Source organism: Entelurus aequoreus, linkage group LG14 (assembly GCF_033978785.1).
Source record: "Entelurus aequoreus isolate RoL-2023_Sb linkage group LG14, RoL_Eaeq_v1.1, whole genome shotgun sequence".
Classification (NCBI taxonomy): domain Eukaryota; kingdom Metazoa; phylum Chordata; class Actinopteri; order Syngnathiformes; family Syngnathidae; genus Entelurus; species Entelurus aequoreus.
The window spans coordinates 48,607,871-48,621,674 of NC_084744.1; the positions used below are offsets into that span (position 1 = coordinate 48,607,871).

The 13,804-nt window shown below is 41.9% G+C and overlaps 1 protein-coding gene across 6 annotated transcripts in view; it reads right to left on the reverse strand.

The window, feature by feature from the left end:
- LOC133664973 (phospholipid phosphatase-related protein type 4-like) overlaps window positions 1-13,804 on the reverse strand; it is a 79,413-nt gene that overhangs the window by 39,882 nt on the left and 25,727 nt on the right. For 4 of the 6 annotated variants that reach the window (XM_062070077.1, XM_062070076.1, XM_062070080.1 and 1 more), the window contains one exon: window positions 2,041-2,170. In XM_062070077.1, coding sequence (XP_061926061.1) covers window positions 2,041-2,170 — 130 coding nt within the window. Of the gene's footprint in view, window positions 1-2,040; window positions 2,171-2,986; window positions 3,172-13,804 lie in introns of those variants that run through there. The other 2 variants (XM_062070081.1, XM_062070082.1) reach the window with 2 other exon arrangements.

Consider the following 13,804-nt stretch of genomic DNA (forward strand, 5'->3'; position numbering starts at 1 on the left):
TAAGGACCAACAAAAAAGCGAGTCAAAGATCATCGCTACGACAGCACTTAGGTGGTTTTGAGAATCTGCAACAAAAATGTGATTTACATTAAATGGTGTGGCAGACCACATGAAATGAAGTGACGGACCACATTAAATGGTGTGGCAGACCACAGTAAATGGTGTGACAGACCACATTAAATTATGTGGCAGACCACGTTAAATGATGTGACAGACCACATTAAATTATGTGACAGACCACATTAAGTGATGTGACAGACCACATTAAATGATGTGACAGACCACATTAAATGGTGTGGCAGACCACATTAAATGATGTGGCAGATCACATTAAATTATGTGACAGACCACATTAAATGATGTGACAGACCACATTAAATGATGTGACAGACCACATTAAATGATGTGACAGACCACGTTAAATGATGTGGCAGACCACATTAAATGATGTAACAGACCACATGAAATGGTGTGACAGACCACATGAAATTGTGTGGCAGACCACATTAAATGGTGTGGCAGACCACGTTAAATGATGTGACAGAACACATTAAATGATGTAACAGACCACATTAAATGAACAACATTAAATGGTGTGGCAGACCACAGTAAATGGTGTGGCAGACCACAGTAAATGGTGTGGCAGACCACATTAAATGATGTGGCCGACCACATTAAATGATGTGACAGACCACATTAAATGATGTGACAGATCACATTAAATGATGTGACAGACCACATTAAATGGTGTGGCAGACCACATTAAATGACGTGGCAGACCACATTAAATGATGTGACAGACCACATTAAATGATGTGACAGACCACATTAAATGATGTGGCAGACCACATTAAATGATGTGGCAGACCCACATTAAATGATGTGACAGACCACATTAAATGATGTGACAAACCACGTTAAATTATGTGACAGACCACATTAAATGATGTGGCAGACCACATTAAATGATGTAACAGACCACATTAAATGATGTGACAGACCACATGAAATTGTGTGGCAGACCACATTAAATGATGTGACAGAACACATTAAATGATGTGACAGACCACATTTAATGATGTGACAGACCACATTTAATGGTGTGGCAGACCACATTAAATGATGTGGCAGACCACATTAAATGATGTGACAGACCACATTAAATGATGTGACAAACCACATTAAATTATGTGACAGACCACATTAAATGATGTGGCAGACCACATTAAATGATGTAACAGACCCCATTAAATGATGTGACAGACCACATGAAATTGTGTGGCAGACCACATTAAATGATGTGGCGGACCACATTAAATGAACCAGATTAAATGGTGTGGCAGACCACAGTAAATGGTGTGACAGACCACATTAAATGGTGCGGCAGACCACATTAAATGGTGCGGCAGACCACATTAAATGGTGCGGCAGACCACATTAAATGATGTGACAGACCACATTAAATGGTGTGGCAGACCACATTCAATGATGTGGCAGACCACATTAAATTATGTGACAGACCACATTAAATGATGTGGCAGACCACATTAAATTATGTGACAGACCACGTTAAATGATGTGGCAGACCACATTAAATGATGTAACAGACCACATTAAATGATGTGACAGACCACATGAAATGGTGTGACAGACCACATTAAATGGTGTGGCAGACCACAGTAAAGGATGTGGCAGACCACATTAAATAATGTGACAGACCACATTAAATGATGTGACAGACCACATTAAATGGTGTGGCAGACCACATTAAATGGTGTGGCAGACCACATTAAATGATGTGACAGACCAAATTAAATGGTGTGGCAGACCACATTAAATGATGTAACAGACCACATTAAATGATGTGACAGACGACATGAAATGGTGTGGCAGACCACATTAAATGGTGTGGCACACCACTTTAAATGTAAGTTTTGGGGGCCATTTCCTCATCAGTGACATTGTCAGCTTCTCCTCTATGTGAATATTGACATAAAATGTTCCAACTCTTTTGGCCCTTGCCACCAAACTGATTCTCACCTATGAAGCGAACAGCCCTGCGAATGTAGGAGTTAAAATGGCAGCCGGCTGCGTGGATGTTGGTCTCAATCTGCATGGTAGATGACCTCCTGGACAGGTAGCAGAATACGATGGCCTCCCCAACCACAATCTGCACAAAAGACAGAACAATTGAAGAACTTTGGAATCATGGCTGAACAGCTGAAAGAACCTGGCAATACAGTTAGGGCCCTATGGTAATTGCTCCATAATTCAGTTTTCTCCGTTTTTGTCACACTTCCATCACATTTTTGAGGCCCTTAAATGCACCAAAACTCACCAATTCTTGCAAACTGACTCTCTAGTGCCCCCTTGCAAATGAGAAGAAACTCACGTATCGTCAGGAAAATCAGTGGAGACGTCTATTGTGACAGGACGCGCAGAAAAATCTCAAGAACCCACAATTTGTAAACAAACAGGAAGTCGGCCATCTTGGTTTTCGTCTGCCCCAAACAGGGTTGTACTTTAACGAACTTCTACTGTTATTATTCTCCTCCTCCCGGTTTAGACGCCTTTTTGAGGCCTTCAACATGCACAAAAACTCCCCAAATTTTGCAAGGGCTTCAGGCTTGGCAAACATTTTTATATTTTGAGGGTCCTGAAAATGAAATTTTTAAATTGGCTCTCTAGCGCCACCTTTAAAATGAAAAAAAAAAATAAAAAAAATAGCCCCTCTCACCAGTTTCACGTAGCCCACGAAAATTGCTGGAGACGTCTATCATGATGGGACGCACGTAAAAGTCTCAAGAACCCATACCTAAAAACTAACTGGAAGTTGGCCATCTTGGTTTCCGTCAGCCATTTCTCTGCTAAAAACAGGGGTCACACTTTAATGTACTCCTCCTAGGGACTGTGACCGATTGAGTCGCGGTTAAACTGATACTAGTGTTTTTTAGAATTTACCATCCAACAGGACCGCAAGTCATACCTCCAGTTTATGTCCAAGCAGGATGGAATCGCCCGTCTCAACTTAATGGACAGAAGTGCCTCGGTTTTTGTTTCTTTTTTTACCAGGCTCTTGTTAGGCTATAGCCACTTGAGGCTACCACTCGATAAAGGTGGGCAGTGTAGGCTCATCCCTCTCTTGCGCTTCCGTGTTGATAAAAGCCCACTTCCTGGTCCCCTGGTGTCCTACTCCCGCTGGTATCTAGCAGATTAGCAAAATGATGATCCACTGTTTTATAAGCGAGATGGTAAATTAGTTAGAAGTCATGATGAGTCAGTATCACTGGTTGGACAGCAGATGGCTCCCTTGCATAACAGCACATTGCAAAAATGTGGGAGGGGGGAACAGTTGCATAATAATAATCCAGAAGCTGTCTGGTTGACAAAAGGCCTGGTGTGCAAAGTGTGTCTAGCAATGGTATCAAACAAACTCTGTAAACCAATCAGAGCTCTGTTTGGAACATACGTTTTTGCAGTGTAAAACCAGGGACTAATAGAATAAGCATACTTGCCAACCCTCCCGAATTTTCCCGGGAGACTCACGAATTTCAGTGCCTCTCCCGGGACAACCATTCTCCCGAATTTCTCCCGATTTCCAGCCGGACTTAAGGCACGCCCCCTCCAGTTCCGTGCGGACCTGAGTGAGGACAGCCTGTCGTCACGTCACGAATTTGGAGGTCTTAAGGTTGGCAAGTATGAGAATAAATATCAAAAATCATGATTTTTAGGTTCAAACATACAAAATTAGTTAAAAAGCTAGCATAAAACATCAGCATACTAACATTAGCATGATGACACAGGATAAGCTAGGATCGTTCTAAAATAGTGCCAAGTATTAAAATGCACTATTATTTAGGTGTACACACACAATTTAGCTAAAACGCTTGTATTATATTATCATGCTGATATAAGAGATGTTAGCATACTTCGAAGATGGCGCCAAGTATCTAAATCAAGGGTTTTTAAGGTACAAACAATGTTTATATATATATATATATATATATATATATATATATATATATATATATATATATATATATATATATATATATATATATGTGTGTGTGTGTGTGTGTGTGTGTGTGTGTGTGTGTATGTATGTATGTATGTATCAGTGACGTGCAGTGGAAAGAAAAAAAATGTAAAAAGAAAAAAAATGCATTAAATTGTTATATGTATCCAGTGATTATACTATAAAGTTATTTTCCATTTAACTTCACCAGTTTTAGATTATTTTTATTCAAAATCGCTGAATTTTCACATTTGCCGTTCAAATACTGAGAAGAGACGGTGCGGTGATCAGCAGCCAGTTGAGGCACGTCACTGCGTTGAGCCTCAACATGGATTGCGCACTCGGCTAACTGCTGGCCTGCTGTGCAGTGAGACCGTATTGCTATATGAACTATATTATACATTTCCATAGTTTAGTTAGCTGAGGTATATAATGTACAGTGTATTTTGTCAACAACTGTATGTGTGTAACGTATTTCTTGTGCTGAGCGATCATAAAACTGCTGCGAAGACACACTGGCTGAGGCTCGCCTCGCAGTAATCCCGCCTCCTTGTGCCGGTGCACCCCCGCCGTAGAAAACGGGGGGAGGGGGAGGGGGGTGCATGTTATATCAACTAAAGCCCACACTTAAGCTTTCCACGTGCAAGATTGAATCTAATCTAATCTAACCTATTTTTATGGGCTTTCCTCTTTGTGATGTTAATTCCTGTTACACGCTGTTATACAGTATATGCCTTGCGCTCTTATTTTGAAGGCGCTAAGAGTGGAAGTGATGACACGTTGGAGTGGAGCGGAGGTTTTTGAAAGAAGGTAAATAAAGTGGTCCTCGTGTAAACTGGAGCCTCCGTGTTTATTATTTTGTAGTTTCATACAGTATATGCGACATTTGTAAACCCTCGGTTACACTATTTAAAAAAGTTATTTAATAAGAAGCCAAAAAGTGCAAAAACAATAATGTTCATGTTGGAGGAGTTGTGAATGACCGCAGGGCCACAACATTAGGTACACCTGCAGACTGCAGCACGGATTTCATATTTCATTCATTCACAACTTCTCCAACACGAACATTATTGTTTTTGCACTTTTTGGCTTCTTATTAAATAACTTTTTTAAATAGATTCAATCTTGCACGTGGAAAGTTTAAGTGTGGGCTTTAGTTGATATAACACTCCCGTCAGGGGGTGCATTCTACGGCGGGAGTGCATTAATCCAGCACAACAGCGGGGCATGGACTTCATTTATAAGTAAAGGTAAGACCATAATAAAGTTTTTTTTTTTATTAAATATGCATTTTTGTGTGCTACAGTTTGTATGTGTAAAGTTAAAAATTAAGTTAAAGTACCAATGATTGTCACACACACACTAGGTGTGTGAAATTTGTCCTCTGCGTTTGACCCATCCCCTTGTTCACCGCCTGGGAGGTGAGGGGAGCAGTGGGGAGCAGTGTCGTGCCCGGGAATAATTTTTGGTGATTTAACCCCCAATTCCAACCCTTGATGCTGAGTGCCAAGCAGGGAAGAATGCTGGTATGAGCTTTTAAACATAATCCGTTAACTGCTGCCAATCAAATGGTGAATAAGATACTCTTTAGGGTTCATATGTTTGTAAATCTGACTGTGATGAAGTCAGTGCCTCACCAGCCATGAACCTCACCGCACGTCACTGGTATGTATACATATATATATATATATATATATATATATATATATATATATATATATATATATATATATATATATATATATATATATATATATATATATATATTTCTGGGGTACGCTCTGGCTTGCTTGTCAGGCGGGTGTCGGTGCTATGAGGGGCCGTTAGGGACATTATTCAGAATTACCTCTTACATACACTACTGAAATGCTCTCACATAAACAACTGAAATGTTTTTCTCTCACACACACTACTGAAACACTCTTATACACCCTACTGAAACACTCTTATACACACTACTGAAATGCTCTCACATAAACAACTGAAATCTTTTTCTCACAAACACTACTGAAACACTTATACACACTAAATGTCTGCCTAACTGCTGACGAGTAGCTTAACCGAGGCAGGAGCTCTACTTCATAATTTGACGGCTTAAGCGGAGAAAATAAGAACACTTTCAATGCAACTACAGTCGGGCTGCAGTTGTCGGTTGCACCCGCATGCCATGCCGCAACACCTGAGTGGCCACTTTTTCCCTCCGACAGCCAAGCAGCCTGGAGCAATCGTTCCGTTGCGAGTGTGCCAGCATTATCAAGCGCAACGTTTCAGCTCATGGACATCGGGGCAAAAGGAGGAAAAGGTAATTAGACTTGATTTATTTCTAAATTATTGTTTAATCACACGAAATGTAACGCAACATGGCATTGTAGTGAGCTAAGCAGTTAGCCTTGTGTGCCTCCACTATAAACAAGTTAGCAACTAGTGTTTCCGCGGCTCCTAAGAGTCTGACCTCTATTGTAAACTTGGCATTTCGTAGGAAGCAGAAAAAGTACACTGTCAAATCAGCTTGTAATGTTTGCAGCGTTGTTGCTATGGTAACATGTCGAAATGAGAGTCACGTCGTGGTACGTCAGTAGCTAATCAAATACTGATAATAATGGATTAGATTTATCTAGTGCTTTTCTATTGACTAGATAAGGGGTCCCCAAACTACGGCCCGCTAGCGTCCAAAACCCGGGCCGCGGGAATTTTTTTAATGGTTATTATTATTTTAAATCTGTCTTTTCTATCTCTTTCATTTTACAGTTATCTCTGTAGGTTGTAGTGGATGTAGTTTATTCTGTCAACATTCTTGTTAATCGTACACCATCAGCAGACGGATGATTCGAATCCAGCTGCAACTTGATTTACCAATTTATAGTCGTCAGGTACACCTCTTGGGACACCTATTGCATCGATATAAGTTGGATCTCCAACACTTTGCCAGTTTACATCACGTCTAGATCTTTTCCAATGTTCAGGTATCAAACTGTTCAGGCGTGTTAACAATTCTCATGCTATAGTGAGGTATATGGAGGTGGGCATGAGGAGTGTGATCAGAGCACAATGTCCTGTTACATTTTTCGGTAATCGGTCATAGATTCTTTCCTCACCGCACTATGCACTATGTGTAAGCAGTTGTCTGATGATAAGTTTCCTAACTGTTGTCAAGAGCCTAGCATGTTAATGCAAGTGTAGTTAGCTTTTGTCACATGTTTATCAAATATTGGTTTCTGCTTTGTCTTTTTAGTTACAGGGTAGATTTTGTCCCATGTAGTGCAATAAAACTTCAGGGGTTGTTTTTACTCATTAGTTCAATTAAACATTTTTGATTCATAGGTGCCGGGATGATCTTGAGTAATGGTCTGGGCTTAGGCATACTACACAATCAGTTTTAGCAGCCTTTCCCGCTTGCTCTGCCATAAGGAACCAATTAATAGCCAAATGAGGAACCAATTATAATCAAACCTTGACACACCAGCTGTTACTTTGAACCATTCATTCACACCATCAAATGGTACGCTCACAACTGTGACAGTGGAATTTGTAGTGTGCTAATGAACATGTCCCTTTGATAACACAAATAGAAGCCCGAATACTTTTGTCCGTTATATCAGTGGTCCCCAACCACCGGGCCGCGGCCCGGTACCAGTCCGTGGACCGATTGGTACCGGGCCGCGGCCGCACAAGAAGTTAAAAAAAAAAAAATGTTTTTTTTTTTTTAAATTAAATCAACATAAAAAACACAATATATACATTATATATCAATATAAATCAATACAGTCTGCAGGGATACAGTCCGTAAGCACACATGATTGTATTTCTTTATGACAAAAAATAAATAAAAAATTTTTTGTTCATATAGAAAATGCCCACATCACTCAAAATCCAGTCCGCATTTTCTATGCGACCTTGCTTGCGGTCCTGCAGGTGTACGAAGCACATTAGCACACAGCACTGCAGGACAAGAACCTTGTGTCTGCAATTGTAAATAATTTAGTTTTTAAGTTTTGTGTTTCTTGTAGAATCTATATAAAGTAATATACATTAGCCAATTGTTAAAATAATGGAAAAAAACATCATTAAATATATTTGTTTTATTGTATTGTTGCATTAATAGCTGTTGTATTATTATAGGATGGCTTGTTAAACATTTCATAGGATTTTCAGAGGGTGGAAAAACCAAGACATTTAATATAAAATGTAAAATGAATAAAAACATAAAATGTAAAAGAAAAAAAATGTTTAAAAGCCATCGTCCCGGGGAGCATTTAATTTCGTCCCGTGAATTTTTTTTTTCCATCCCCGGGACGACGGGACTACGTTAATCTCAAGCCCTGGAAGTTACATTTTATTGTTTGCATTATTTGTTTCAGCATTGCATTTTGAAGATGGTCCCTCAGCTCTTTGACAGCTTTGGCTCTTTTTCAGATCAGCAGATGGACTCTAAGTCTTTCTTATTTACAGTATATATAAAAGTTTCTCATTTCTATTCAGACTTCCATATATATTTAATTTCCTTAACGGCTTGCCATAATATATATATAAATATATTATATACAAGCCAAATGATCCCGATCCAGATATTACTTTCATTCAAGTAATTAAGTAATATTTCCAGGGCTTGAATTTACAACCATTTTAGTCACATATGTGCCCAAAATGTAATCTGTGCAACTTCAAAATATTTGGGAACAAACAATTATTGTATTGTGAGCTTAAGTCGTGGCATTAGCCTCTATGTTGTGAATGAATAACATACTGTAGAGGCTAATGCCATGACTTTCATTGTGTTTCAGTGTATCTTGAAGGATCATGCAAGTCATTGTTTCTTGTTGATGCTGTAAACAAAATGTCACTCTGCAAACCCATGTTTGTTGTTGTACTGAACACAGATTGAAAATAAACCGACTGAAATAATAATAACAATAATTAATTTCTAAGTCTTTGTTAGCCATTTGTGAAGTTTTGTGCTCGTGCGCTACGTTCGCTTGCATCCTGTGCATCTCCTGGGGGATAAGCCCCCCCTGTCCTTAAAAGCTAGTGACGCCCCTGCTGTTTTCCTTCACTCTTATTTAGTTCAATAAAATCCATGCATAAATGTTGGAACGGGTGTTCTGGTTTGGGGAATTGGCCTCGTTGTGGGCGCATATTCCCTTGTGGATTGTGCCTCGCACAGGTCATGCATGCCCTACAAACATTTTTTGAATAGGAATAAAAGCCGTAGGTAGTATAGTACTTCGGTATAAGGGTCATCATCCCTTCTGTTGAGACATGAGTACAACCATGGCCCACTTATACAGATTTTTTGGTAAGATTGGTTTATTGTCTGGACATACATAGATGTCTTCTTTGTTCAACGTGGCTCCGTTTTTTATCCATTTATCTTTTTCTTTTGGAATACTTTCTTGTTGCATGTCTTTTAGTATATCATTATTCATGTCGCTAGTTTGTAGTTTGAAAACTTGTATTTCTTCCTCTGCTGCTTTTTTTGCTGTTTTGTCCGCTAACGCATTTCCTAGTGATACTAATAATACTAATAATGGATTAGATTTTATATCGCACTTTTCTATCATTAGATACTCAAAGCACTCACAGAGAAGTGGGAACCCATCATTCATTCACACCTGGTGGTGGTAAACTACATTTGTAGCCACAGCTGCTCTGGGGTAGACTGACGGAAGCAAGGCTGCCAGTTTGCGCCTACGGCCCCTCCGACCCCCACAGATATATCATTCATTCACAAGTGTGAGCGGCACCAGGGGCAAGGGTGAAGTGTCCTGCCCAAGGACACAACAGCAGCGATTTGGATGTCAAGAGGCTGGGAGCGAACCTGCAACCCTCAGGTTTCTGGCACGGCAGCTCTACCCACTACGCCATACCGCCCCAATACATACTGTGTCCGTTCTGTTGGTGTGTGCTGTACATTTGCATATTGCTATTTTAGCTGCTAGCTGTACTGCTTTTAATAAGGGTTTTTAATAGTTCTCCATGTGTTACAGGTTTTCCTGTTGACGTTATCATTCCACTGTTGAGAATGCATATTGGCTATCTGTGTATATTGTGACCTTTTGATCTTTCATTCATTTACATGCTTTTGTTAGTGCTACTATTTCTGCAGCTTGCATATGATGTTTAAAATCACAGCATTAATTGTTAATCGTTTCATTTATACTGGTGGCTGTCTACATACCGCCAAGCGTGGACGTGCATGACGCTCAGCGCACGCTTGCAGACCAGATCTTACATGTGGAACGGTCTTTTCTGGACTCTCTTGTTATCGTGCTTGGTGACTTTAACAAGGGAAATCTGAGCCAGGAATTACCCAAGTATAGGCAGTTTATTAAATACCCGACCAGAGAGGACAACACTTTGGATCACTGTTACACCATAATAAGCAAGGCTTATCATGCAGTCCCGCGCGCTGCTCTCGGACTATCAGATCACGTAATGGTGCACTTAATCCCTTCATACAGACAGAGACTGAAACTGGCTAAACCTGTTATGAGGACCATTAAGTGTTTCACCGCCGAGGCTGTGGAGGAGCTGCGCGCATGTCTGGAGACGACAGACTGGGAGGCAATTGGAGCGGCCACGGACAATCTGGACGAGTATACGGACATTGTGACCTCATACATACAGTTCAATGAGGCGCGCATCATTCCAACGCGCACCAGGGCTTGTTATAACAACGACAAGCCCTGGTTCACACCCAAGCTCCGACAGCTGCGCAAGAAAAAGGACACTGCGTGGAGGAGCGGGGACCAGAGTACCTAAAGAGAAGCGAAGTACCACTTCAACAGGGAAGTGGAGAAAGCTAAATCTGTGTACTCTAACCGTCTACAGGAACAGTTCAGCTCCAATGACTCTGCAGCTGTGTGGAGAGGATTAAGGGCCCTTACGAACTTTAAGCCCAAAGCCCCCCAGGCCCTGAATGACTGGACTCTCGCTCAGGACCTCAACACACATTACTGTCGTCACGAATGGCCTTCAGCTCATCAAAGCTCTGGTCCCCCCCCACATTAAAGGACTCCATGAACATCATAGGACTTAATCAAAGGCCATCTCCATCCGAGAGGAGGATATATGCCGGCAGTTCTTGAAGCTGAACACGCGGAAGGCCCCCGGGCCGGATGGTGTCTCCCCCTCCACCTTGAAACACTGTGCGAATCAGCTGGCTCCTGTCTTCACTGACATTTTTAACACCTCTCTGGAGCTATGTCGCGTGCCGTCCTGTTTCAAGACCTCCACCATCGTCCCTGTGCCCAAGAAAGCACGGATCACAGGACTTAAAGACTACAGGTCTGTGGTCATGAAGTCCTTTGAGCGCTTGGTCCTGCCCCACCTCAAGGACATCACTGCCCCCCTACTGGGCCCACTGCAGTTCGCCTACAGAGCCAACAAGTCTGTGGATGATGCAGTGAACCTGGCCCTCCACTTCCTCCTGGAGCATCTGGACTCCCCAGGAACCTACGCCAGGATCCTATTTGTGGACTTCAGCTCTGCCTTCAACACCATCCTCCCTGGACTGCTACGAGACAAGCTCTACCAGCTCAGCGTGCCCAACTCCCTCTGCAGTTGGATCAATGACTTCCTGACAGACCGAATACAGCACGTGCGGCTGGGGAAGATTGCTTCAGACAGTCGAACCACGAACACTGGTACTCCTCAGGGCTGTGTACTTTCCCCCTGGCTCTTCTCCCTGTACACAAACTGCTGCACCTCCAGTCACCAGTCAGTAAAGCTGCTCAAGTTTGCGGATGACACTACTCTCATCGGGCTCATCTCGGATGGCGACGAGTCCGCCTACAGGAGAGAGGTGGACCGGCTGGCGTCCTGGTGCAGCCTTACCAACCTGGAGCTGAACGCCCAGAAAACAGTGGAGATGATCTTGGACTTCAGGAAAGTCAAAGCCCCACCATCCCCCCTCACCCTGATTGACTCTCCCACCCCCGTCTCCATTATGGACTCCATCCGTTTCTTGAACACCAGTATCACCCAGGACCTCAAGTGGGAGCCGACCATCAGCTCCCTCATCAAGAAGGCCCAGCAGAGGATGTACTTCCTGCGGCAGCTGAAAAAACTGAAGGTGCCGACCAAGATGCTGGTGCAGTTCTACTCAGCAATCATCGAGTCCATCCTCACCTCCTCCATCACCGTGTGGTTCCCCGGCGCCACAGTCCAAGGGACAAGCATCGACTGCAGCGCATGGTACGTGCTGCTGAGAAGGTGATTAGCTGCAAACTCCCACCCCTCCAGGACCTGTTCTCCTCCAGGACCAGGAGGCGTGTGGGTCGGATCACAGCTGACTCTTCTCACCCTGGACACAAACTATTCCCCCTATCCCCTCAGGCAGGAGACTACGGTTCATCCAGACCCACACCTCCCGCCACCTGAACAGTTTTTTGCCCTCTGCCATCGGACACATGAACAATAACAAGATCTGATAGCTCAGTTACAGCTCATTTTATTATATTCTGTGTTATATGGGTTTTATGTTGCACGATTGAGCCAAGTAAAATTCCTAGTTTGTGAACCCGTTCTCAAACAATGGCAATAAAAACTCTTCTGATTCTAATTCTGATTCTAATAAACGCTAAATCAATATTCCTAATTCAAATATTATACGTATTACTTTATGTATCGAAAAACAAATTAGCAGCGTCGTTCAAAAAAGCTTTTATCAACTACGCCAAATAGCGAAAGTGAAACCGCTTCTATCAGGACATGATCTCGAGAAATTAATCCACGCCTTTATCTCGACTCGTCTTGACTACTACAATGCCCTGTATGTAGGCATTAGCCAGGCCTCCCTCGCCCGCCTGCAGCTCGTGCAGAACTCTGCTGCTCGTCTGCTAACAGACCCGCAGACGTGAGCACATCACCCCTATATTAGCGTCCCTTCACTGGCTCCCTGTGCGTTACCGAATCAATTTTAAACTCCTTTTATTTGTTTTTAAATGTCTAAACAACCTCGCGCCAACATATCTCTCCGACCTCCTTCAGCCTTACTGCCCCACCCGATCCCTAAGATCAGCCAATCAGCTGCTACTGGCGGTTCCAGACACAAGGCTGAAGCTTAGAGGTGACAGAGCTTTCGCCGCTGCTGCTCCCAAGCTCTGGAACGACCTACCTCTGAGTGTTAGACAAACCTCCTCTCTTCCTGTTTTTAAATCTCTCTTAAAAACATACTTTTATTCCATGGCTTTTAACACTGAGTGATATCCATCCTGCAATGGCGCCCCATAATACACCTGCTGTGAACCTGTTTTTATGTTTTATTTATTTTATTTATTTATTTTTTATCGTGTTCTGTTTGTGTTGTGTTGTGTTTGCTCGGTTCTCGTATTATCTTTTAACCTGCCCATTGTACAGCACTTTGGCTACCCCTGTGGTAAATTTTAAATGTGCTTTATAAATAAAGTTGATTTGATTTGAAAGTTGATGTAATTTTAAGTAACATTTTAAACCCACTAAAAACTGTCTATATGCAAATTAAACTATAATTTTACAACTCAGAAGAGACATTCTTCCAATTCTTTTTTTTATTTTTTATTTGCAATTATTATTCAACAATATTCAAAGCAAACAGTTGTAATGGTTATAGTCATACTGATGTCCATGCACCGACTGAGAAATAGTGCTATTTACCCAGCACATCATTTAAATGTCATTATTTTACTGATTCTTGCGTCTTGGGTTTTTTAAACTATCATCTGTGTCTGACAGTTACATTCTAGCATGCTGTCATGCCACACTTATCACTTGTGCACTCAGACTTCCTGTCGTGTGTGATAATCTACAAAA